Genomic DNA, 27,428 nt, shown 5'->3' with positions numbered 1-27,428 from the left:
TTGATCACTAGAAAAGAATTAAATAGTTTCTGTTATTGCTATAACATTTTGCTCCAACCTAGCAATTTTCATCGTTTGGGTTTGGTTTTCGAATTTCTAATAACAAAAAACGTCATTATATTTGAACGATTTGCAAGCATTAAAATGTCTTTGCTACCCAATTCCAATCACCCCAAATTTCTTGAAACGTAATTGCTTTAAGGGTATCAATTTTGTGGTAGTTGTCTGTATAATGAGTAGGACTAGATCTTCTCGAACATATATAAAAATAACAACAAGATTATGATTGATGTGGTTATAATAATACATTTTATGGTTATAATTCATGTGGTCGTAACGATTTCAAGCTTTCATTTTCATTATTCACGTACTATAGTTGAATAAATTCAATTAGAAAAATAAACCTACAAACTTTAATAACTGTTTGGCAAAAGTGAATAATTCAATCGGACTTTGAAAAAGCTTTCTTTTTCATTATTCACGTACTATAGTTGAATAAATTCAATTGGAAAAATAAACCTACAAACTTTTATAACTGTCTGGCAAAAGTGAATAATTCAATCGGACTTTGTCCAATCTACCCTGTAGTGATATTCAATGTATAATAATTATACTGTAAACATAAACATTCCTTACAAATAACATCAAAGCTTTGTATTCAACCAATGCTAACTGTTTAAAGTAAATCTAACTATGAATGAATTCTCGAAAAAATATTAAAAATATTGAGGTTAATGAAATGTTGTCAAATACTTATTATTCGACGGATCTACTGGTGAAATTTGACATCATTCTATCTGATTCGGAAGAAGTTTTACATTTCACTAGAAAATAAATATATTACATTACAATATCCATAATGCATTGAACATCTCATTTAAAATATACAATCTTACACTTATTTTCTAGCAGTTCTATGAACAATGGACACACTCACTCTCTTTCTCTCTTTCTGGCTATGAACGGTTCTCTGTTGTGGTGCACTAATTTGAAGATTGTATATAGTATACAGGCACCACTTCCTAGATATAACAGTACATTGACATTAGGGTTCAATTCTTTTGTCTAAAAATATTATACCTCATCAACTACCTAGCTATAAACAGCACTCATTACTTTTTCATATTGAGGACAGTTTATTTACTAGTCATAAACAATAGGTTTTTCTTATACAAATTGAAAACAGGCAACATCCTAGCTCTAAACTGTACACTTTTTTACATTTCAGACTAAAAATAGTGAATTCACTTTCTTCAGTCTTTCAGTGATTTCACTCTTTTTAGTCTAAAAAAGATTCCATTCCTTTAGACTAAAAATAGTAACCCCCCACATTTTTCGAGCTACAAACAGTACTTTTCTCAAACTGAAAACAATACATAATTTCTTTACAAAAACCAGCACAATACCTAGCTAAAACTTTACATTTCACTTTTTCCAATTTTGAAAATAGTAAATTCCATTTTTCAAGTCTAAAACCAAAATATTCACTTTTTTCAACTGAAAACCGTACACTTCAACACACCTCTTGAGCTATAAACGGTAAACTTTACTTTTTCAGTTTGACCAAAGAACATTCAATTTCTTCAGATTAAACAAAGTACATCCAACTTCTCCAGTCTAAACACAGTACAGCTCCATCCTATTCAGACTAAACAAAGTACATTTCAACACCTTCCAAGCTATAAACAGTATAATTCACGTTTTCAGACTGAAGACAGTACATCTCCATTGTATTCAGACTAAGCAACGTACACTTCAACACCTTTCGAGCTATAAACAGTAAAATACACTTTCTTTAGACTAATGACAGTACAGCTGCATTGTATTCAGACTAAACTAAGTACAATTTGACACTTTCTGCTATTAACAGTGAAATACACTTTTTTAGGCTAAACACAATAAAGCTGCATTGTATTCAGACTAAACAAAGTACACTCAACACCTTTCGAAATATAAACACTACAAAACACTTTCTTCAGACTAAACACAGTACAGCTCCATTGTATTCATACTAAACAAAATACACTTCAACACATTCCGAGCTAAAAACATTACAAAACACTTTTTCAGACTAAATACAGAACAGCTTCATTCTATCAAGACTAAACACAGTACACACAATTCAGTTGAGACTAAACACAGTACATTTCACTTTCTTTTCAGTCGACTACCTGTCGGGAAACAGCGTCTCGTAGGCGGGCGGCAAATCCTTGTCCTCTCCGGAGGCGGCGGAAGAGTGAGAGGGAGGGGGCGGCGCAGTTGGTGTCAATTCATCGTCATGCGCATGCGCAGCGTTCGGCTGCTGATTATGTCGACACGCGTCGACGCTCCAGCAGAGCAGTTCGCAGCTGCGACACAGCCAGATGCAGCCCAGGAAGAAGAAGAACGACAGGAAGATACTCGTTACCGCTGTCACCGTTACTTTTGTGCTCAGCGACGGCTCCACGCCCAGACCGCCGCCTGGAAACGGTAAGTCGAAAAGAACTGTTACTACTGAGTAAAAATATTGTAGAATGATATTGAAAGATATAGGTAGTTATTTGTATATCTAGAGTGCAAAGTACTATTTTTTCTCCCTGAGGGAAAAGTTTGAAGCCCGAGGCGAAGCCGAGGGCAACAATTATCCTGAGGGAGAAAAAACATTTTCCACTCATGATATATACTTCCTCCACCTACATTTTTTATAAAAACTTAGAATAAAATATTTTTAAAAACGTACGTGACCAAACAATGTGTTACAACATAATCGAAAAGTAAACAGAAACAGCTGGCTTGTAATCACAGTTCTCGGCCAACAGCGCTATCTGTCGGCAAAAGTTGTAACAACAATGGCCGCCACAACTACAGCTATGATGAAGTTCCCGTTTCAAATTTGATTAGTTAATGAGGAATATTCGTTGGCTGGTATTTTGAATAACATGGAATAAAAACTTTTTACATTTTTTTAGTATAGTGATATGAAGTTTGTAATAATTTTAGCATACAAACATTAATTTCATATATTGATCAAATGTATGGTTGAGGTATTGAATTTAGTTGGTTTAATGACTACTCTATATGCTGCCTCATTTGAGCTTAGACCTTCTAACCTATTACAATGTAAGTTTTAAATAGAGATGCTTCCCATGTTATTTAAATGGAGTCACTTTTCCTCCCTAGGGAGTTTTTATGTTTTTTTACTACCGAGATCGAAAAAGTGACACTTTAGTATTATGTTTCAGGGAGTAAAGTAAGTACTTTATACAGTAGGTGGAGGGAAAATCATATTGTAGAATTATAATAATAAAACACACTCTATTCGCTCATCTATTTCATTCATAGTGTTGAAAGTGGATTTAAATAATCCTAAAGCGCTCCACAGTGAGTATTAGTTTTATTAACTAATATTAAAAAATTAGAATGTAGTGTCATTTAAAATAGTTCAAAAACGGAACACTCTATTCACCTTCGCTTGAAGGTGTCTTAAGACCATCACACAAATAACACAATACATCACAGATAACACAAAATTTTATTATATCACTGCAACATTTACAAGAGAACTGTTACTACTGAGACCAATATTAGCCTACTACTATTACTTTGTAGTATATATCTTCTATAATATTATAAAGGAAGGAGTCGGCTTATTCATTTACGGGATCGGAAGTACACGATTGACGCAATATTACTTCTACTAATGAACTGATTAACTTGCAATTTTACATGATGATTCTGAATTTACCAAGGATGGATATAGACTTATTTTCATTTTTATTGAGAATGTTATACTTTAATGGGTGACATTTGTGCCATCAAGATCTCAGCCTGGGTATAAAGGATTCAAGATGTCTTGATGCCTTCGTAATCAAGAATTAGCTTGGGTACGCAACTTCGGTACATCAAGTTCCTGTTGCTTTCAGAAACACCAGTGGATGCATTATCATATAATTCAATTAAAAAATTACCAAAAAATTCTTGACAATACTAGTATATTGCTATTTGAAAGCGAAAACCCAACTCCTAACCTAACCTTCTTACTAACGTCCCCCTTAATCCATTCTCACTATTCCCTAACTAGTGTGCAACGGAGTAGCTGACTGTGTATCAGCCTGCAGCGTAAACTCAATGCTGTGAAACTTTTTATTTATTTGAAAATATCTTAGACCAGTTATAGAATAGACACGGCCCATTCTATATTCATACTGAAAGTCGATGAAGCCAACATCTACTGCCATATCACCATATCGTGACGTCAGCATCGGATAGAAAACAATGTAAAAAATCTGGTGTGGCGCACTCACACTATTTTCCTTGCCGTTATGAAAACTGATCACCTGACGCTAGTGTTCACGCGCATAAGAGTCTACTATTCTAAGATCTTAGCCAGCTGGTGACAGGACAATAACGCTGGAGACACACGATGTGTGCTATCTCTTCATAGTGAATGATTTAATAGAATCAACAGTTGTCAACAGTTTGCAATTGAATAATCACATTTTCTCGAATTTCGAGCTTATTTTTAATTTTAGGTAAAAATGTTACTGGACATTAATTGTAGAGATTTTTATGCTCAATCTTTTCCACTTGATTTTTTTTGTTTAAATTGTATCTGAAGCCTGATAATTAGGTATCTAAAATCAAACTTTGCATAGATGATGTGGAGCTCCTGAAATTTTTACAGATATGGAACTTGTGGCAGTTGATAGAGCTTATTAATGACTATTTTAGGTATAAATTTGATCAAAATCGTTGGAGCCGTTTTCGAGAAAATCGCGAAGAACCCTGTTTTTGACAACATTTTTACCATTTTATCCGCCATCTTGAATTGCATTGGATCGAAATTGTTCGTGTCGGATCCTTATATTGTAAGGACCTTAAGTTCCAAATTTCAAGTCATTCCGTTAATTAATTGGGAGATGAGATATCGTGTACACAGACGCACATAGACACACACACACACACACACATACACACACACACACATACACACACACACACACACACACACACACACACACACACACACACACACACACACACACACACACACACTGAGCAGTACAATTGAAAGAATCCTAGAAGAACTGAAGAGGTAATCACAGAAAAACCTTTCTACTCAGTAGAAGAATATATCAGTGAGAACACATACCACCACCTAAGGACCCGATTATAACTACAATGCAGGACGCCCTAGATGCCTGCTTGACAACCCCCACAGAGGGGATGGAAACCCAATGACAACTCTCCGTTCCTAGGGTCGTGATGAGGACACCGGAAGTAAGTAAGTAAGAACGGAATGGTTTCACTCCCAATTTGTCTCAGAAACTCAAGTGATGGTCAAAATGAATTTTGAAAATTTGACTTGAACTCAAAAGTATATGAATCATTACCTACTTTTTGGACTATAGTGTATGAATCAAAATTCGGGGAAGGAACAGTTTTGGGCTGTGCCTGTTAGTCCTTCCCCAATCATTTTAATGAATACTGATCAATATGATAATGAATAATAATGAGTTTATTGCCAAATACAAGAAATATCTTTACAATTGAAAATAATCATTAAAATACACTATTTTTGGGCGTGACTGGAAAAAGAAGCCTTGAGCTCCAGCCACGAGTGATAAAAATTATGTTCTGTGTAGGTATCCTATACTATTAAACGAGCAACTTCTGTTTATATGTTTAGATGTTTATATGTTTGCATTTCACCGAGTCTCGAAAACGGCTCTAACGATTCTCACGAAATTCAGAACATAGTAGGTTTATAATATGAAGATTCGATTGCACTAGGTCTCATCCCTGGGAAAACTCACTGAAAGACACTAAAAGGATAATTATTATTCATCCTTTGAAAAGCAGCAGATAATAATTATTTCGTCGTCTGTTGGTGATGGAAGTGAGTGAGCGAGTTCATGTGTGTGGGACTGTGTCAAAATTATGACTCAGCTGTTGAACTTTTGTAATCATTCAATCAGGTACTTAGTGCCGGTTGCAAAAAAGCCGGGTTATTTTCAATTCTGATTGATTCCAGTAGATCCATCTTTTTGGAATGATCTTCTCTGATTTGGTTCACGTGAAGTTAATCAGTTTTGTGCATCTGGGCCTTTGTGAGGGAAATTTTTGCATTCCTCTGGGAATTAATCTCAATTTACTGTGATTAGATAGAACATTTCTGTATGAATGTTATTATAATTTCTTCTTTCGTAATAAATTTTTATACTTTTGTACCCCGATATTCGATAAATAAATAAAATTGGCACTTGATGAACTGAGACCCTTCCAAGCACTAACAGTATATTGCTTATGGTGAAAAACCATTTTTGATGTTTATTTATTTATTCATTTATTTAATCATTCAGGGTTACACAACTTACAGAAAAGTGCCACAGGCTTATAAGCCCAAAACGGTTCCAATTCTAATTTATACAACAGTCCAAATGTAGCTAGGTTATGTGTAGCTTAACATTCTTCTATTACACACTCAATTTACTATTCAAAACACACAAAAATTATTTTTAAATTAAAAAATACCTCAAAATTAAATTAAATCAATCACAATTAATTAGAAAATTCCAAACTTTGAAAAACTATATTTTTATTTATGTTTGATTGTAACTGACCAGTCTTATCGGATCCACACTCGTCGGCGCACCCGCTGTAGGGACAGTTTCGGATGCCATCGTTGAAGAACACCTTGCTGACGCATGCGCCCTCACCCCCTCCCTTCTCGGGCATTGCAGCCACTGGGCCACTGCACATCTTGTTCGCACCCATGTCCCGGCGACAGGCTGCAAAGCAACAGACATCAACAAATCAATCAAGTGCACAGGAGATAATGAATATTTTGTTAATTAATTAATTTCTACATCGTTCAAAACCGATCTGGCAACGTTGCGAAGCTCAAGGGCCGGTTTCTGAGCTCGAGATTAAGATAAGTTCTAGACTTTAAACAGCTGGAGTCAGAAAATTGGCTTTCCAAAACGGGGCGTAGTCGCAGCAAACTGAATCTTTATTTTCTCATTTCTATAATAATTGGAAACGTTTTACCTTGACGAAATGAAACGTTCCTAAATAATTCAAAATAGCTGAAACTTCACACTATTTTCTCTTCATTTTATTTTGTGTTCAATTTTCTAGTTTTCCGAAATTTAATTTAAACGTTAACTGCGACTACGCCCCGTTTCGGGAAGCCAATTTTCTGATTCCAGCTGTTTAAAGTCTAGAACTTAACTGAATCCCGAGCTCGGAAACCGGCCCTTAATGCTATTAAACATACAGTAATAATATTTTTGGATGAAGCCTACTTGAGGTGAAATGTTCAGTGGCTAAAACTTATCATCTTTTGAATAATATAATAGAGAAAAGATAGTAGGCTATAAGAAGATATCCAGGGTATGATTCGTTTATGCTACAAATTGCAAACAGATTTCTTGTTAGCTCAAGCTGATTATTGTCGACTACTGTCTATTACTACTGTTTTCCATGTGAGAGTGTAACAACGGCACAGTATGAGAGACTACCAGTGTCACATAGCTTCACGTGAAACAACTACTAAAACTATCGACTTGAGTTAAATCTGGAACATAAACGACCTATACCATGAGATATCTTCTTATGCTATTTTTTCTCTGTGGTACTACCTAATGCTTTATCAATTACACCCACACTTATGGGATCGATGACGTCACAAAACTCAATACACGCAAATCAACACACAACTATTCAGATTTTAGGAGATCGACAGAAAACAGGACGATTCCTCGATCCTCAGGCCTTGGTGAAGACATCAGAAGTAAGTGACCCAGAAACCGAATAACCGATTTTAGAAAAAAATAAAATTATCACCCATACATTCATTTACACAGTAATTTGCCTTGTCACTCAGCAGCTTCCTGACGGTTCTCTTGGAGGCGGCCTCATCCACTACCTCCGTAAACAAAGCCGTAGTGCATTCGTGTTACGTCAGCACAGGTAGGGCTGCTACACCAATAAAAATTCGTTGATTTCAGCTGATCTACATCAGCAAGATTTTCTATTGGTCTAGGAGCCCTACCTGTGCTGACGTCACACGAACGCACTACGGCTTTGTTTACGGAGGTAGTGCCTCATCCAACTGCTTCACACCAGGAGGCAGATTGTTCAGTGCAGAAATCCTTGAATCGCCTGTGATCGATGGAGGCGTCTCCTGGGGACATCCAACAGCTCACGGCGCCTGGTGTTGTGGTAGTGAATGTCACTACGGGCAGCCAGATATACTATATCCTCTTGAAGGATACAGTGGGATGTAATGGCTGATGAACAAGGCGAGCAAAGATGGGCCGGGTCTACAGTGGGCACGATGGTCGCTGCCTGTTATGATTCTCACAGCCCTCTTTTGCAGCCTTAGGACATCAGATCAGTAACCCCTGCCGATTAACTCCACAGGAGCAATCCATAAGTGATGTGGCAATGGAAGAGAGCGTCATACATCATCACAAGATACCTCCATAAAGAAACAATAACGTAAGTAGATATCCCATGGTATAGTGCGTTTATGTCGCAACTTTTATTGTTATCTCAAGTCGATTACTATCGATTATTGTAGATTTTTACTGTTTTGTTGGGGTGAGAGTGTATGGACGGCACAATATGAGAGACTACCAGAGTCACACACCTTTTTGGGAAAGAAATACGTGGACTATCGGCTTGAGATAACAGTAAAAGTTGCGACATAAACGCCTTATACCATGGGATATATCTACTCAAGCTATTGTTTCTCTATGATACCTCTCAGTCATTATGCCAAGTCAGAGGCCCTGAAATTGATCATTTGCGACCTGAAAACTCTGACACCAGAACTGAGCCAGCCAGGTCACTCGATATTATTATTATTACCTCTCAGACACCAGGCCCCTTATCTTGAGCAGCTGGAAGCAAATTCGGGAGATTCGGCTGATTATCCTCTGTACAGTGTGCAGTCCAAGACAAAACCTAGCAGCTTCATTGGATTCTAAGGGTCACACAGTTCTCGTGACGAGCTGCAGATGATCCTTCGGGTTTTGTTCTCATTCAGCTGGAATCGATTGAAAAAGGGTGGCAGATCGAAGATGCTCCGTAGACGCATCCAAAACACGCTCAAGCTCAGCACCCAACGACAGTAGAGAGTGTAGAATAAGAACCTCTTTCAATAAGAGGTCAATCTAGGGGTGCTCCTAGAGGCAGTGTTTTTTCTTTGACGTCTCCTCCTTCCACTATTGTATTTGCTGTGTTAATTATTGATTGTGACGATTCAATGTTGCGAAGCTTATCTTTTATATACAACTACTTGAATAAATGAAATTTGATTGATTGATTGAACCTCATACAATAAGTAAATCATCAAAATGACTAAGATATGTTATCAATTTGTTGACTTTCCCTGTGCATGAAGTCGTTAATAACAAAAAAGATTTGAATAATTTTGGTCTATGCTTGTATGTATATGAATAATATCCTGAGGATCACTTACGTATGTAGGAAGTAAAGGCAATCACAAGGTCCATAGTTTCGTTGGGCTCGACCCGTTTGGCTGCGAGCACAATTTTGACAGCGATCTGGCCGTTCTTGGCAATAAAGCCGTTTGGGTGAAGGATGTCGATATCGTCGTCATCATCGCTCTCTGACGGCAGGCCGCAGAAACGCTTCAACGGGAAGCGGCACAGTGGCAGGTAAAAACTGGTCACCTGTTCTAGCGGGTTCGTTTTGTATTCGCATATCTGCAAAAACGTTTAGTCCAAGAAATCGCGGTTAGTTCCAATTCTAATCTACTTCCACAAAGACAAATTTGGGATAAAGGTTAGAAGATTTTATAAAAAAATTGCAGTTAACCGACTGCTGGAGTATTATTACTGTAACAATATTTAGGATGAATGTGATCCAGGATTCTGAAGGGAGGAGGAGTCCATTACATATCAATCAATTTATTGAGCCTGAAGATACAAGGCGTGTATAAGGCTACGTCACAAAGTATTTTATAGGTTGGCCTATTTAAATATTTTTTCTATATAGACTACATACTTATTGATAGACATGGGACTATGTAGGACTACTATTTGAATTCCAGGGAAAAAGCTTTCTATCAGTGTTTGATCATTTCTAATGTTGAGGAGGGGTTTAGAAACGGGGGATCCCCCCACCATCTGTAAATACGCCTAAGATGTGATAGAGTTGTCAGGTCACAGCTTACAAATGAATCGGAAATACAGGAATAGTTTGTGCAAACCTTAGATTGCTGCATTGCTTTTATGAAGAACAGATTTGACAGAATCCCGTAACCCTGCGAGCTGATTATATGAGATTGATTGAAAATATTATTTTCTTGAGAATTATTTTAAAACATTATTAAGATTCTTCAAAACAAAACAAGTTTTAATTCACTGATAATTACTTGTTACTTCTAGGAATATTAAATATTTTTTCTCCATTGTATTAAAAGTAAATTCTGAATGCCTTACCTCAACATAATCAATGCATTCATTTTTCTTCACGTCTTTACGCAGATTCAACTTCTGGATGACACCAAATAATCCAAAGTTCTCAAATGATGCCTTGACAATAAATGTACAATCAAACCGATCTTTGCCACTGAATTGCCCAAAATAACTTGTTTGTTTGACTATCACTGCAGAAGTCTCAGTCGCTATCAATGGTTTTGTCACAAAACTACTTCTCAAGTTACAGACCCTGTTTTCTTCGAGTGTATCTGAAAAATAAAATAATTATAATAAAACATTTAATTGAGAAACAAATTTTTCGCCAACAATCTGTTTGAAATCATACTTGTTGCTACAATGCAAGAAAAGGTTATGCGAGATCGTGAGTCATAATCCTATAAGGAAAACATGATTGTCAATTAAATCATGAATTGTAATATTATATTATAATCGTTATTGTCAGTTGAAGACTATTTGAACTTACGAATATTGTAATGAAGAATATCTGGCGTTGATGAAATGTGATTTAACCCTAAGACAACGAACAAGGTAATATTCCATAACGATCTATTTCGAGCTGGCATTTTTCTCAAAATTATACTTTGATTTTATATAACGATTTCATTGATAGTTTATCTATTGAAATAAGCAAAAATTGTTGATTTCCTGTAGAACACAATAATTAATTTCCAATTTCCTCCAACATACAATCAAATAAGCTACACCCAACCTAGCCTATACAAAATAATATCACAACAGTTTGGTATTGTAGAATACAGAAGAGAACAAAACAGCTGTAAACATCATATCAGCTGTCAAGGACTACCAACATGCATTTTTTTATTTACAAATGATCAATTAAAATTATCAAGGAAATATTAATCGTTCATCTATTCTTCTGATAAAGTTTCACAGCAGAAATTTCGATTGATTAAATTTATATAAAAATAAGAATTTGTTATCGATAGCAAAATCTTTCGATAACAATATGTCGAGGATCGGACAGATAAATTATCGAGAGATGAGTTCGATGGTTAATTCATCGATCAATCAAAATACAAAATGTAAACACGACGTAGGTTATCAAATTTTGCTAAAGATAAAGTTTAATTTTCTGTTTATTCTCAAGATATTTTATTTTTCATAAGCCTTAAATCACCCTTCACGCACCTAATGCTTCATTGAAAAATTTAGGTAAGTAGAGTTATTTCTATATCCATCAAAATTTTAAAAATGTATTGGTTAAGTTTGGCTACAAGTTGTTGAATATCGTACATATTAAAATAATTGCAATGACTTGCTTTCCACATTCAACAATATTCAAATAGATTGTTAATTATAGCTCACAATGTTTTCATCACAAGATAGATATATCTTATAAATCCTTAAATTTATTTCAATGAATTTTTAGGGTTATGATTCATGTAACTTCAAAATAATATTATACCTTGACTTAATATAATTATAATTATAAGTAATTCAATGTCATTGATGAGGTTCATCCAAAGTACATGCTCTGTAGGATATTTGTAAAGAGACAAATCATTTCTAAAATACAAATAATTTTTAATTCTAGACACCTTGAATTGTCATGTCGGCTACCGGCGTTATATTTGCAAAACTTATAGTGGAACTCTGGAATTCACTTGGAACTATCAGCATTCTCTATAATATATTATACTATAACATCAATCCTTCCCATTCAACCAACCAATGCTGACCGTTTGAAACTAATCTCACTACAGATAAAGAAATGAGTTTATCCATCAATTTTAATATATTGATCATGATTTCCCGTATTTCAATTGCCTTTGATTATAAATTGGGAAATAGTAGGCCTACTTGATTCTAGGAATTTATTTCAACGACATTTTTGGAATCTCAACAGTGGTATTGAAGACAAATAGTTGATGTTTTATCTGTACCATTGTGTAATTTGATCAATGACTGTTTGGATTCTTGAGTTTTCTCGGAAGAGCTGAAGACATCAAGGACAATTCCAATCTTCAAGAAAGGTGAACCTGATGAGTTTTCGAATTTCAGGTCAGTCTCGATAATTCCAGTGGAAGCAAGCTCATGGAATCGGTGATGTACGGTATGTTCAGCTTTCACAGTATTTTGAGATTAATTCCATCTTCCAACATTACCAGAATGGATTCCGTCGGGGGAGATCAACCATAGGAGCTATGCGGTATTTGGTGGAGTCGGTTCTTGGGGCAATGGAGGGCAGGCAGTCGTTCTCCGTTGCTTTGTGTGATTTGACCAAGGCATTCGACTGTGTCTCGCATGACATACTATTGGGTAAAATGAAGAGGTATGGGATAAGTGGAGTTCCCTTGAAAACCATGGAGGATTACCTCTCCAATAGAATGCAATTCACATTGGTGAATGATGCAGAATTGCGGTCAAGTGAGGTGATCTATGGAGTGCCGCAAGGATCGATTCTTGGTCCTCTGTTTTTTCTTGTATTCATCAACGACTTTAGTGTGCATGAAAGAGCCTTATTGTTTGCTGATAATACCACCCTATTGGCCCAGGATGAGGACCCACAAACTGCTGTCGCCAAGTCTAATCTTCTTGTAGAAGAGGCTAGCCACTGGTTTAAATCAAACAAACTGTGTCCAAATGAGGGGAAAACACAGAACCTGTTGTGCACCTTAATGCGTGGTAAGGCTCATGGTGAGGCGGAGGTCAAACTCTTGGGTTTTGTGATGGACCCCTCTCTTTCGTGGGATCGACATATTGGCATGCTGTGCAATCGACTGGCCAGGGTAACGTTTTTGATGCGGAAACTGAAGCAACATGTGCCTGCCAACTACTTAATTACAGCCTACCATGGGCTGTTCCATAGTCATATAAGCTACGGAATAGTACTATGGGGCCATGCTGGTAGCTGTGAAAGGATTCTCCTTCTGCAGAAGAAAGTTCTTCGTATCATCACGTCATCGCATTACCTGGGGCACTGCCGGCCAATTTTCAAACGTCTGAAAATACTGACAGTGTACAGTCAGTACATGCGTAGCTCCCTACGGCTCTTAAGGAGTGAGGTTCATGCCTACCAGGAGAGGGGCCAGGTGCACCACCACAATACCAGGAGACGGGGCAACATTGACCTACCCTACTCTAGACTGTCGAAAGCACATGAATGCTACCCCTTACGGACGCTAAAATTTTTTAACAGACTGCCGATTTGTGTTCGTGAGCTGGAGTATGGGAAGTTTTGTAGGCTGGTACGTGAAAAACGAATTAACTACCCTCTGTACTCACTGAGAGATGATGAGATCAGTGGACTAGTGGACCAGTTTGAGATTGTTTCATGATTTAGTATTGCAGTCCCTCCACAGAGCCACATGAAACGACCAATCTGTAGCCATCTCTAGTTATTTGTGTATTAATTTTTTTATATTTTGACGAAGTCTGTCTGGCGACTGCCGGTCATGGACTGAATATACTGAATTACTGAATATAAAATATATTTTTTTGTATTCCAGCGGATCCCAACATGAAAGTCAAGTCGAAAACAAAGAGCTTGCTTAGCACTTTGAAGTTGGAATCAAAAGCAAGTAAGCAAAAAGAGAAATCTTTCCAGTGCTGGTGTTGTCTGAAAACGTTCAAAGAAGAACATTTGCGTCGTCAGCACATGCGCATACATGATCCAGCTCGGCTAACGTTTTCTTGCAACCAATGCGAACTCCTGTTTCCTTCAAGAATTGCCTACAAAAAACACTTGCAGTCAGGTAAACATGCAACTTTCATTGTAAAAACTAGTGATTTAGATGGCACTAATTGGATAAGGCAAGTTGAGCACAATTGATCATATTTATGATGAAGTTGATCATATTAATGTGAAAGACGCTAATTTGTATCAACAGTAAAATTTCCTATAGTGAGGTCCACGTTATAATGGCAGTGGATAAAGATAGGAGAATAGCGATGCCGATTCTTTGCATTAATTATATTTCTACACTGGCAAAAATATAATTGGCATCGTTGTGGACCTAGAAAAGGATAGTACCACCGGCTTTGTCGAATGATAGATAAGGATAGCAAAACCAAAGTCGATCAAATACTGTCATTATAACGTGGACCTCACTATACATAGACCTTATTTTTCCAAAACTTCTAGTCCATAGCTTATTAGGTACAACTCTTATCTATACAGAGTGTCCCACAAAAGGTGTAACAGCCAAAAACCATAGATTTTACATGAAATTTGCAACAAAAATGTCCAGTAAAATAGACCTACACCTTATTTGTCGAGATCTATCAATTCTTCTATATTTTTGAAATATTCTTATTTACCGTCATTAAGATATCAATAAAAATAAAATTATCAGTTAAAATCACTTTATTTCGAAGTGAAAAGTGTAAATTTAAAGTATTGTGCTCACTATAACCTTAGTGTCCGGTTTCCCATTAGGGAACTTTGGACTATATACGGCGAGGTGGAACTACCCTTGGGTCTCCCCACCATTCAAAGCCATACGCTAATAATAATAAAAAGTTAAAATCCAGTTCGAAGGATATGGTTGGAAAGAGGAAGAAATTTCCAATGTGATTCATATAACTTGTTCCTTTGACGGTTTTGAACTTTCTATGAGCACTCAAAGTTGAAAAAAGTACATTCGTCGAGTTCAAAGCCAAATTTCAAACAGTTTTCTTTCGATTTTTCCAGGGTAACAATATGTTTTCAATAGTGAAAAGATGTTGCCATTTTATAAGCTTTCGAATGAGTATAAACGTGTTAATGTTGATACCAACGAAATGAGAAACACACATATTCAAGGTGAGCACCCATAGTTACATCTTTCGTGGGACACTCTGTTTATATTACGATTTATTTATTCATTTATTTAGGTATGGCAGATACACAACAAATATATAGCTCATGAGTCTCAAATGTCTAGATATGCATTGTATATTTCTAAATTCTTTGAGGTGTGTAGTTTTTGGTCAGGAGAACATAAGTTTGTCTGACCGCCATTATTTGCTAGTCCATTTAGCGTTACCCAGTGTGCACCATGGAGGCGAACTAGATATTAAGATGATATATATATACAGAGTGTCCCACGAAAGGTGTAACAGCCGAAGACCATGAACTCTACATTGAATTTGCAACAAAAAATGTCCAGTGAAATTTTCTTATATCGATCTTAGTTTTCGATATATATAGATTTTTCAATATTTATGAAAAAATTAATAATTAGAAAACTATTAGTCAAAATCTAATTCCAATGACATGGTTGGAAAGAGGAAGAAATTTCCAATAAGATTCTTATAATTTTTTCCTTTGTTTCACGTTATTAAACTTTTTTTGAGCGTTCAAATTTAAAAAAGTACATTCGTCGTGTTCAAAGCCAAATTTCAAACAGTTACAACACTCATAAAAAGTTCAAAAACGTGAAATAAATGAATAAATTATATGAATCTTATTGTAAATTTCTTTCTCTTTCCAACCATGTCCTTGGAATTAGATTTTGACTGATAGTTTTCTAGTTATTGACGTTTTTTTTTAAAATCGAAATCGAAATATCTAAAACTAAGGTCGATATAAACAATTTTACTGGACATTTTTTGTTGCAAATTTAATGTAGAATATATGGTCTTCGGCTGCTACACCTTTCGTGGGACACTCTGTATATCTGGTCATAGATATATGATTGTACAGGGTGACACGAGAAACATGTACATTTTAGAAATAGAAAAAATATTTATTTTTCAAAAATTAATACTATTCATTCAACTTGAGTAGAATGATTGTGAGTGTATGCCATATTTACTGTACGTAGATAAAATTATGTCAGGAAGGTGATGTCCTTCTTCCCTGAGGCAATTTTCTATTATGTCCAGGAAGCTCTTCCACACTCGTTCCAGTGTATTCTCAGTGAACAGGCCTCGACTGTCGCGCTCCCAACTGCATCACCACTTTCGACACTTGTATCGACACTTTCAAGTCTTCTAAAGTACGGGGTCTATGTCGATAAACTTGCTCTTACAACTTGCTCACCACAAATAAAAGTCACTAAAGATGACTCGAAAGTCACTTAAGATGACTTGAAAGTCACTTAAGATGACTCGAAAGTCACTTAAGATGACTTGAAAGCGGTGATACTTACTGAGTTGGCGTGGATCACTGAGGATAGACTACACTGGAACGAGTATGGAAGAGCTTCCTGATCAGAATAGAAAATTGCCTCAGCGAAGAAGGACGTAACCTTCCTGACATAATTTTCTCTACGGAAAGTAAATGGCATATACTCACAACTACTTTCCTCAAGTTGAATAAATAGTATGTCGGAAAATTAATATTGTTTTTCTATTTCTAAAATTTAAATGTTTCTAGTGGTCACTCTGTACATACTTGATCGTTTTTAGTCATTAGCAACTATTTATTATTCTCTTATAAACATGGGTGTGATCACATTGAATGCATATATGTGCAAGTGCAAATATATAAGAGCATACATAAGCTTGGTTATGGATGACCAAGCGTGCAAATGAGAAACAGAATCTGGAAAGTGCAGTAGGAACACTCACACTGAAAGTTGCTGCTTGCGCGTGCACTTGCTGGTTGCGTTCACTGTGATCAGCTAGTCACAACTTTTTCAATGGCACTTTTAAAATTTTGTTTTTCGGCTCATAAATGATTCGACGTTCACTTGAACATATACGCTAATCAATGTGATCAAACTCTAAGGCCCGGTTGCACAAAAGCTGGTTAAATTTTAACCGTGATTAATTTCACGAGAACCAATCAGAGAAGCCGTCTTTTCAAAAGAGCCTGTTAAAGCGGTTGCACAGAAACCGGTGTAATTTTAACCGTGATTAATTTCACTAGAACCAATCAGAGAAGCCGTCATTTCAAAAAAGCCTGTTAAAACGGTGCACAAAAGCCGGTTTAATTTTAACCGTAATTAATTTCACGAGAACCAATCAGAGAAGCCGTCTTTTCAAAATAGCCTTCTCTGATTGGCATATTAATCACGTTCAAAATTTAACCGGCTTTCATGTCTTGTCATATTAATCCCGTTCAAAAATTTAACCGGCTTTCATGCAACCAGTCCTTAGAGTTTGATCACATGATGCACGTATGTGCAAGTGCACATAGTCAGCTGTACAAGTACGCGTGGTCATGAATTACGAAGCGCGCGCATTAAGAACAAAATCTGGAAAGAGTCATAGGAGCATTCACACTGAACGCGTGCACTTGCTGGTGGCAGTTACAGACACGTTAAAACATGTTTCTATGTTCGATGGCTCTTTTAACAAATTTACGACAGAACTTGATTTTGTGGCCTAAGCCCGACTTAACATTAAACACTGGTGTGCCTTTTGCTACCTACCTACAATGCTTGCTACCTGCCATCGGACTCCCCAGATTTTCAGCAAACTTTTCAAATTTTGCTTCTCATCTGCGCGCTTGGTCATGCACTTGCACAGCTCACCATGTTTATTCTCATTGATAAATTATTATTATTATTATCTTGTCATGTGAAACTGTATAAATGAGCATAGCTCTAACAGTGTATGACACGTCAATTAAATAATATTAAACTACATCTAGTTTTCCCAGCCCTGAGGTCAAAGCAATTTCAAAAAAAAAACTCAATACTGAAATCACTCCATCCACGCACGTTGCGCGTATCTTGTAAATGTTTCTCTATAGCAAAACTCATCTGAAATATCTGTATTAAGATTTAAGTAGTTATCATTTGAATGTTTATAATAAAACAAATGCTACATTTTAATGTATTTCCAAATGTTTCAGAACACCGGAAATCATCAATATTGAATGAGTTCATAGTATTTGATAGAAAACAGTCAGTTTCTTCTAATCTAAAAAGACCTGGAAATGAGAATGATTCATATGATTATTTAAAGAGAAACCCGTCAGCAAGCTGCCCAGATGATTTAAAATTGAGGGTAATATTGCCGTTTCATTACAGCTACATTAATTATTTATTGATTAATCTTCTCCATCTTCTACCTATGATAATATAGACCAAGAGCTATAACATGAGCCTCAACCCCTGGAACGGTAAAGGAGCTGCTGGCGTGGTAGGGATGTAGGGGTGAGAATGTCTCTCTCACACATCTTACCCTCTTACTCTGCAGACATACGGCCAGTGCATAAATTTTTTGAAGTGAGGATACCAGCTGCCGAGAACAAACCTACCAAACTTTTACAACTACCCCAAAAAATCAGATTTTCAGATTCCTAAGCGGTGGGAGTCAACGGTCCATGTTATATCTCACTACCTCTACTAAATTAATAAGGAAGCTAGGATGAATAATAATATTCTCAAATTCATAACATCTCTCAGTTTTAAATCTAAGGCTCAACTCACACTTACGTGACTCAGGTCGAGAAGAGACTCGACTATAGTCGAGAGCAGGTGTTTTCAAATGGTGACGTCGCGGAGACTAGAATCGACTGGTCTGAGTGTCACCATTTGGAAACGCATGCTCTCGACTAGAGTCGAGCCTCTTCTCGACCTGAGTCGCGTAAGTGTTAGTTAAGCCTAAAAATAAGAAATACAATTCAAGGTTTCCTAAAAAATAGTTGATTTTCTACTTTTCATTTTTTCACAATTACCGTACTTGAAGCAATTAGAATTTATTTATTTATTCGTGGACAAAATCACAAATCATATAAATATGATTAGGAAGGAACAACAGGCTTGGCCCAAATCTATTCCATTCCCAAATTTTGATAAATTAATAAAATGTTCAAAAAATAGGTTATGTTTCTATTGTAAAACGTTCAAGTTCAATTTTCGTCCAAAAATATATATTTACTTACTTGATAGCGATTTCTCCATCCCGGGATGGCTTTCTATAATTTTATAGACATTCATATAACTTCTAAAATTTTATGTAACTAAGTTAACATTCTTATACAGAATGACACAGAATAACGGGAACTTTTAAAAACGCCATAAAACATTAGTGGGAAGGACAAAAATTATTGTATTCAAACTAATGTAAAGTTCAAGACTTGCCATTTGAGAATTATTAATAACATTTATCACTTTTTGACAATTACTTCTTCAAGATGGCTTCCTCTTGAACGAATGCACTCTTGAAATCTGTGTTCTCATTGATTGCTGAAACATCTGCGTTTTTCTGGTCCCATGATCTGTCCACCTGCGATTTTCTGTTTGTGGAGCTATCTCAAATCAAACGTTTTCACAACTTTACCAATAACTGTGGTTGAATCATAGCAGACAATTCAAAATGGTATTCACAATGTTGTTATAGCCAGCTAAAGTGCTATTTGATAACTCTGGATTGTGAACGCCCCATCTAAAACCATCTGGTATTAGCTAACTGCAAAAGCGGTCCAAGCGGATAATTCGTGTAACTCAAAGTTTATAACCTCACTTTTGCTACCAAATATGACCAAAACAAATATGGCCGCCGTTTCAACAGAGTTAGCTAGAGTTAGCGAACTCAAACCTGCGCTATTTGCTATCTCGTCTGCTATTTTTTTTCTAATGTACCACTATAGCATTGAGTTAACACAGAAAATAGCAGGAGTTAGCGAATAGCTCGACTTAGCCAGCTAACCCCAACATTGTGAATACCCCTTATATGCCAGCTGAAATGTTGCAGCAATCGTTCAGGAATCTCAACACAGATTTCAAGAGTGTGTTCGTGCAGGAGGAAGCCATCTTGAAGAAGTAATTGTCAAAATGTGATTAATAATTCTCAAATGGCAAATCTTGAACTTTACATTAGTTTGAATAAAATCATTTTTGCCCTTCCCACTAATGTTTATGGCGTTTTTAAAGGTACCCGTTATTCTGTGTCACTCAGTAACACAGATACTCTATCTGTGTATATACTCTGTATATTCAGAAACATTCGGCTATTAGAAGTGAACATAAGAAATAATGATGACGATTAAGATGTGTTATCTATCAACTTTCTAAGTTGAATGACAATAAAATATTATTCTATTAAGTCTGATGATAACCTACTCTAGGTATAAACGATCGTCACTGCTACTAATGAGTGTTCACTTCATTAAAATTCAAGTTTTTAATAAATGGTGAAAAATATTGAATCTGCAACACATTAATATTATTTATTTGCTCTGGAAATTGGATTCAAACTTATAGTGAAGCTTTAACCTAATGATTAGAACATTATCACCCGGTTCCACCACGTTCATTAAATTTAACCACTATGGTATGGCATCATTGCAGATTCGTCTATCTTTCTCCTGACAGTATTGCCGTTAGGTGACGTCATTTTAGCGTGGTTACATGTAATTGACATAGCATAAAAAAATTGGTATCTAGTTTTTCACGTCTTTTTGGGCTGTGACTGTTGTTTATTCCCTAATAATGTCTATGATTTATTTGTCTATTATCAAATTAATTAATACGCCTATAGTGAGGTCCACGTTATAATGGCAGTGTTTGATTAGCAATGTTATTGCTATCCTTGTCTATCATTCAAACAAAGACGATAGCGCTATCTCTTTCTCGCTTTTCTCTGTTGCCAGATCGGCTTTTAACAATGTAGAATTAATAATTAACTAACAAAATGTTTCATCTTAATTATGAAAATTCATTATGAAATTATTGAAGAATATATTCTGCTTAATAAAATACAGGGTGCGGCAGTCAATCCCGCATTTTTGAAATAGGTGTAAAAAATAAACGGACGTAGATATCAAAATTATATTCATAAAATATTTTTCTACATTAAAAAGCATTTAAGAAACATTGAAAATAATCACTGTTTGAAAATAACATCAGCAAGATGGCGGCCTTCCCGAGTACGGCATTTGCGCAGGCGATTTGTGAAGCTGTTCATAACATCACGAAGCATAGGCTGAGGAATTCTCTCAATTTCTAGCCGGATTCTTGCCTTCAGTTCACCAACAGTATGAGGTCTTTCTTCGTATACTTTACTTTTTAGGTAACCCCACAAGAAAAAATTACTCGCGTGAGGTCTGGTGAACGGGGCGGCCACGGAACTGGGCCATTGCGGGAAATCACTCGGTTTGGAAAAACTCCGTTAAGAACATTCATGCTCACTCCGGGCTGTGTGACTTGTTGCTCCATCTCGTTGAAACAATGTTTCTTTATTCACTTCATGTTGCCGAAGCTGAGGAATGAAGAATGTCCAGCCTATGCTTCGTGATGTTATGAACAGCTTTGCAAATCGCCTGCGCGAATGCCGTACTCGGGAAGGCCGCCATCTTGCTGATATTATTTTCAAACAGTGACTATTTTCAATGTTTCTTAAATGCTTTTTAATGTAGAAAAATATTTTATGAATATAATTTTGATATCTACGTCCGTTTATTTTTTACACCTATTTCAAAAATGCGGGATTGACTGCCGCACTCTGTATGTTTGATTATTCTAAAAGATAATGAACAATTGATATTACATTAATAAACCTGTATCAGCTACCGTCAAGAAGGTATTGACAAGACAGTGAGGAACGACAACGTTGTTCTCCTATCTTTCTCCACTGTCATTATAACGTGGACCTCTTTATTGACTAAATTTACTATTTCCAGTTCAAAAAATAAAGACACTTATGTTGTCAATATAGTATATCTGTCTAAAAACACTTTACATTACCGAACCAGGTTTCATGGCTGAACCAGCCACACCTTAAGCTGTTGTACTGATAGTTATTTCTTAACAAACAAAAAGTTCACCTCAAGTAACCTTTTTCTCACGAACTTTGTCCCAAAGTGAAACCAGGCATTCAGCTGTTGAGAAAGAAGCCTATGCCATTGTGGAGTCTATAAGAGAATGGAGACACTATTTACTACGAAAACAATTCACTTTGATCACTGACCAAAAATCAGTCACATTCATGTTTGGCACTCAACACAATAGAAAAATAAAAAATGAAAAGATACAAAGGTGGCGCCTAGAATTATCTGAATACAAATTCAACATAGTCTACAGACCTGGAAAAGAAAATGCACCAGCTGATGCACTCTCTTGTATATGTATTACAGCTGGTTGTTCAACATTGAACTCAGCTTTGGCAAAATACCATGATGAACTTTGTCACCCTGGTGTAACTCGTTTCTACCACTGGCTCAGAATGAAAAATCTCCCCTATACTGTAGATGATGTAAGGAAAATTTGCTCCAATTGTGCAATTTGCTCTGAAATAAAACCACAGTATATGAAGACAAAAGGAAATCTCATAAAGGCAACAAAACCTTTTGAACGAATTAATATGGACTTCAAAGGACCCGTACAATCAAAAACAAGAAATAAATACCTACTGGTGATGGTTGATGAGTACTCAAGATTCCCTTTTGTATTTCCTTGTCCAGACATGACTGCGAGAACAGTCATAAATTGCCTGGTCTCATTAATATCAATGTTTGGCCTTCCAAGCTATATTCACACAGACAGAGGAACATCCTTCATGTCAACTGAGTTGAAGCGCTTCCGTGAGCTATAAAAACAAAGTGAGGCTACAAAAGCGAATCAGCTGATGAAAAATCTTTAAAATACGTGAGCATTTGCTCCAGAGTTCAGGAGCATAAGCTAAAGCTTATTCATATAGAAATGAGCAAATGCTTTTGCTTCTACCTTTTGCTCATGAGCAAAACCTTATGCTTCATGCTCTTGCTCATGAGCATTTGCTCTGGTTTTATTCATATGGGCCAATATCTGCTCATATCATTTGTTGATTTCTGATGAGTCTACTGTTCTAAAGTTTCTACTGTAATTATCAGTTAAATTTGAACCGAAATTTTCTGCATTATTTCGAAATCTTATGTTTTTCTTTTACTGTTTTGCAACTCTCACCAGCTGGCAAAGAGTTTTTTTGCTGGTGATGCCTAGATTTTATAATATTTTATTTTATTGACCGAGCGAAGTGAGGTCTAAGATTCAAGTCGACGGTTTGGCATTCCTCTTGATGTTTAAATGTTTATATGTTGCGCATTTACGGCGAAACGCGGTAATAGATTTTCATGAAATTTGACAGGTATGTTCCTTTTTTAATTGCGCGTCGACGTATATACAAGGGTTTTTGGAAATTTAGCATTTCAAGGATAATATATAAAAGGAAAAAGGAGTCTCCTTCATACGCCAATATTAGAGTAAAAATCAGACTATAGAATTATTCATTATAAATCAGCTGACAAGTGATTACACATATGTGTACACTGAAGCCAGTCTATTGCTATAAGGTCTATAGTTTCAATCAGGTACTTGTGAATGAGAATACTGCGTGAGGTCTACTGTTCACAGAACTACTAATTCAAGTATGTATGAATAATTATGCTTATTTATTTATATTTTTCAATGATATGTCATGTTATAAAGAGTTTGCAATATGTCTTGAATATTCTAAATTGACAATAAATGAATTGAATTGAATTTATGAAATCAAAACTTTTTCCAGTTTCCTGATACAAGGAATGAACTTGATACACTGGAAAATGTGATGATACAGGATCAGCAGAAACAAGACTATTATACTTCAAGTACAATGATGAACTCTACTAATCACTCAATTCCAAACGATGATAATTACCTCGATTTAACATTGGAAAGCGACGAGGAGGATTTTGATTTTGAGAATTATCAGGGTGATGATGATGAAGGGGTGAGTACAACTATGAATCAATATTTTACCATCCTTTTGCAAAATTAATACAGCCACTTTGGCCTGGATATTGAATTAATAGTTTACAACTGGTTCAGGCCAAAAACAAAACTTTGTCATGCTGCTATAGTGAGGTCCACGTTATAATGGCAGTGTTCGATCAGCAATGGTATTGTCATCCTTGTCTAGCATTCAACAAAGCAGATAGTGCTATCTCTTTCTCGCTTTGCTCTGTTGCCAGATTGTCTTTTAACGATATGGAATTAATTAATTGTTAATTAACGTGTTTCGGATGGACACGTTAAACAGTCGGTCCCCGCTGCCTAAAAAACACTCGTTAGGTCATGTCAGAGGCCCTGAAATTGATCATTTGCGACCTGAAAACTCTGACACCAGACCTGAGCCAGCCAGGTCACTCGATATTATTTCATTTAATAATTAACAAAATATTTCATCTTTATTATGAAAATTCATTATGAAATTATTGAATAATATAATTTCTTGCTTAATAAAATATAATTGACTATTTTGAACGAGAATGAACAGTTGATATTACATCAATAATTGTGTATCAGCTACCGTCTATAGAAGGCATTCTCAAGACAGAGGATCGCAACGTTGTTCTGCTATCTTTCTCCACTGCCAGTATAACGTGGACCTCACTATAGAAGATCAATATTTGCATATTCTATTTGTGTTGAATTAATTAATTAATTCATTGGTTATATACAAAATACATTCATTCTAGACATCTGATATTGTAACTTGGACATGAACATTTTTTCAAGTTTTTTTGCATTTGATACTCATTTCACTAACGAAGCGCTACAACCCTTCGTAGACCTTGGCCTTCTCAACAATTTGCCTCCATTCAGCCCTCAGACTTGCCCGCCTCATGCCTTAGCATGACAGTTGCTAATCCACATTCTGGAGCGGATTTGAAATCATAAAGGTGTGTACAGATATACGCGCCGCAAACATGAGAAATTCTCTTTTAATCATCTGACTATATCTGTATTTTTACAGAAACGGTAAGATACAGATATAAAAAGCTTGGCATCAGCTGATTAAAAGTGAATTGCTCATGTTCGCGGCGCGTAAATCTGTATGCACCTTAATATAAACCAAGAACTCATAATACATAAAATGTAGTATCAACTTACTATTATTTGTTCACTAAATGTGAAATGAGTAATAAGATATGCCACGGCTTTTTGACTAAGTTTGACTCACTGTTTGAATTTGATTGGTAGATAGAGTATTGGATAAATCGACAGCAAATTTAATAGAAGAAGACTGATTATTTTGAGTGTTGCTTTTCTTGTCATTGCGGGTGAATTTGTTGTCGATTGTTGTCAATTTCTTATCACCGGTTATTTTTATCACTAGGTTGTCTCCTGATGAACACTTTCTAATTCTATTCTCTCCCAGAATAAATTTATCAAAAGAGCCTGAATTACGAATATTATTCAAAGCTTCCAACAACAAATTGTCGATGTATCCTTCAACGCCTTTTTTCAGCTCAGCCATAGTCATGATTTAAAATGCAGTATCAAATTTTTAATTTAAAAGTATAAAATGCATTTCAAATTTATTGCCGTCAATGATGGACATGAGTCTTTCTCCCTTCATAAGAAGGAATATAAAATAATATATTTCAAAATGTCAGTGGCATAAAGACCTTTTGTTCATATGAAGGGGAAAAACCTCATATACCTCATGAAATGACTATGACTGGACTGAAAAAAACGTTGAAGAATACATCGACAGTTTGTTGTTGGAAGCTTTGGATAATATTCGTAATTCAGGCTCTTTCGATAAATTCATTCTGGGAGAAAATTAATTAGAAAGGGCTCATCAGGAGACAACCATAGACCACAGAGAAGAGGAGATGTTCTCTTACTTTGTGCATAGACCTAGTTCCGATGATAACAAATTGACAATTGAAAAAAGGAGCCTCCCTCCACGCTTTGGGTTTAGCCTTCTTTCAATACTATCCTGATAATATTCGTATGTCTTTTATTGGTGGGGAGTCCCTGATGGAAATTCCACCTAGCTTGAGTTTATAATTTATACCGTCAATGGGTCTCACGACCTATTCTATTATTATCAATACTATCCTAATGTTATAGTAGATTCATGAATATTTTGATTTCAGAGTGGAGAAGAGATATCCATTTACGATGTCCATATTGTAGAAGATGCTGATGACTATTTCGCTGGAAAAACTATGAAGAAAAGTTAGATGAACAATCTAGTCGTTGAGGAAAATTCATCCCAAGGTGATTATTATTGATTCATATTTTTCACTTACTGTCCTTCACCTTGTTTCATCTTTAAAACAAGGTTTTTATCATATATTAAAGTTTTTAGGTTTTTATCACAGTAAAGAATTGAAACTCTTAAGTGCTTTCAAATGATCACCCATCCAACTGACTTATCATTGTATTTTAGTACTGACAAATACATTGATATTTCATTCATGTTCTATTTGGATAACTTAAATGTTGAAAATGCAGTAGTATTTTTCAAAATACAGAGTTAATTGAATGAACCTCTTTCAACGGCGAAGGTATCTTCAAGCGTGAGATTGTTGAATGTAATGCATGTATTGAAATGAGTCAAAACATATCGCTTCACTATGTGCATCAACATTAAAATATAAGCAGTGTTGAAAATGGATTTAAAAAATTCCGGAAATGCTCCACATGTGATTACTAGTTTTAATAACTAATTGACCGAGCGAAGTGAGGTCTAAGATTCAAGTCGACGGCTTGGCATTTCTCTTAATGTATAAATTTTTGAATGTTTAAATGTTTATATGTTGCTCATTTACGGCGAAACGCGGTAATAGATTTTCATGAAATTTGACAGGTATGTTCCTTTTTTAATTGCGCGTCGACGTATATACAAGGTTTTTGGAAATTTTGCATTTCAAGGATAATATAAAAGGAAAAAGGGGCCTCCTTCATACGCCAATATTAGAGTAATATTCAGACTATAGAATTATTCATCATAAATCAGCTGACAAGTGATTACACAGATGTTTGGAGAAGCCAGTCTATTGCTGTATTTCCATAAGGTCTATAGTTTCAATCAGGTACTTGTGGATAAGAATACTGCGTGAGGTCTACTGTTCACAGAACTACTAGTATTAAAAATTAGGCTGTAGTGTCGTCGAAAACAGTTCAAAACGAAAAATATATGCATTATTTTCAACATTCAATCTTGAAGCTACCTTCCCCGTTCCAACATTGTGTCCACGATAACTTTGGTGTATATGTATTTAACGTGGTTAGCCTTGAGCAAAAGTAGTCAATTTTCTGACATTTTATCAAAATTAGGAAGTATTGGACTCTGTTTGTTTCCTGTTTCCTATTGTTGTTT

At 35.8% G+C, this 27,428-nt stretch overlaps 1 protein-coding gene across 1 annotated transcript; it reads right to left on the bottom strand.

The window, feature by feature from the left end:
• Positions 1–139: 139 nt before the first annotated feature.
• On the bottom strand, positions 140–11,183 carry LOC111047243. Its single transcript, XM_022332952.2, has 5 exons — positions 10,918–11,183; positions 10,455–10,702; positions 9,470–9,716; positions 6,603–6,770; positions 140–2,460 (listed from the first exon to the last, which is right to left on the bottom strand). The coding sequence occupies exons 1-5, from the start codon at positions 11,015–11,017 to the stop codon at positions 2,168–2,170; spliced, it is 1,056 nt and encodes a 351-aa protein (XP_022188644.1). The 5' UTR covers positions 11,018–11,183; the 3' UTR covers positions 140–2,167.
• Positions 11,184–27,428: the final 16,245 nt, after the last annotated feature.

Source organism: Nilaparvata lugens, unplaced genomic scaffold (genome assembly GCF_014356525.2).
Source record: "Nilaparvata lugens isolate BPH unplaced genomic scaffold, ASM1435652v1 scaffold801_2, whole genome shotgun sequence".
NCBI lineage: Eukaryota > Metazoa > Arthropoda > Insecta > Hemiptera > Delphacidae > Nilaparvata > Nilaparvata lugens.
Note: the sequence above shows the minus strand (reverse complement) of the source record. Positions and strands in the feature narration are given on the sequence as shown.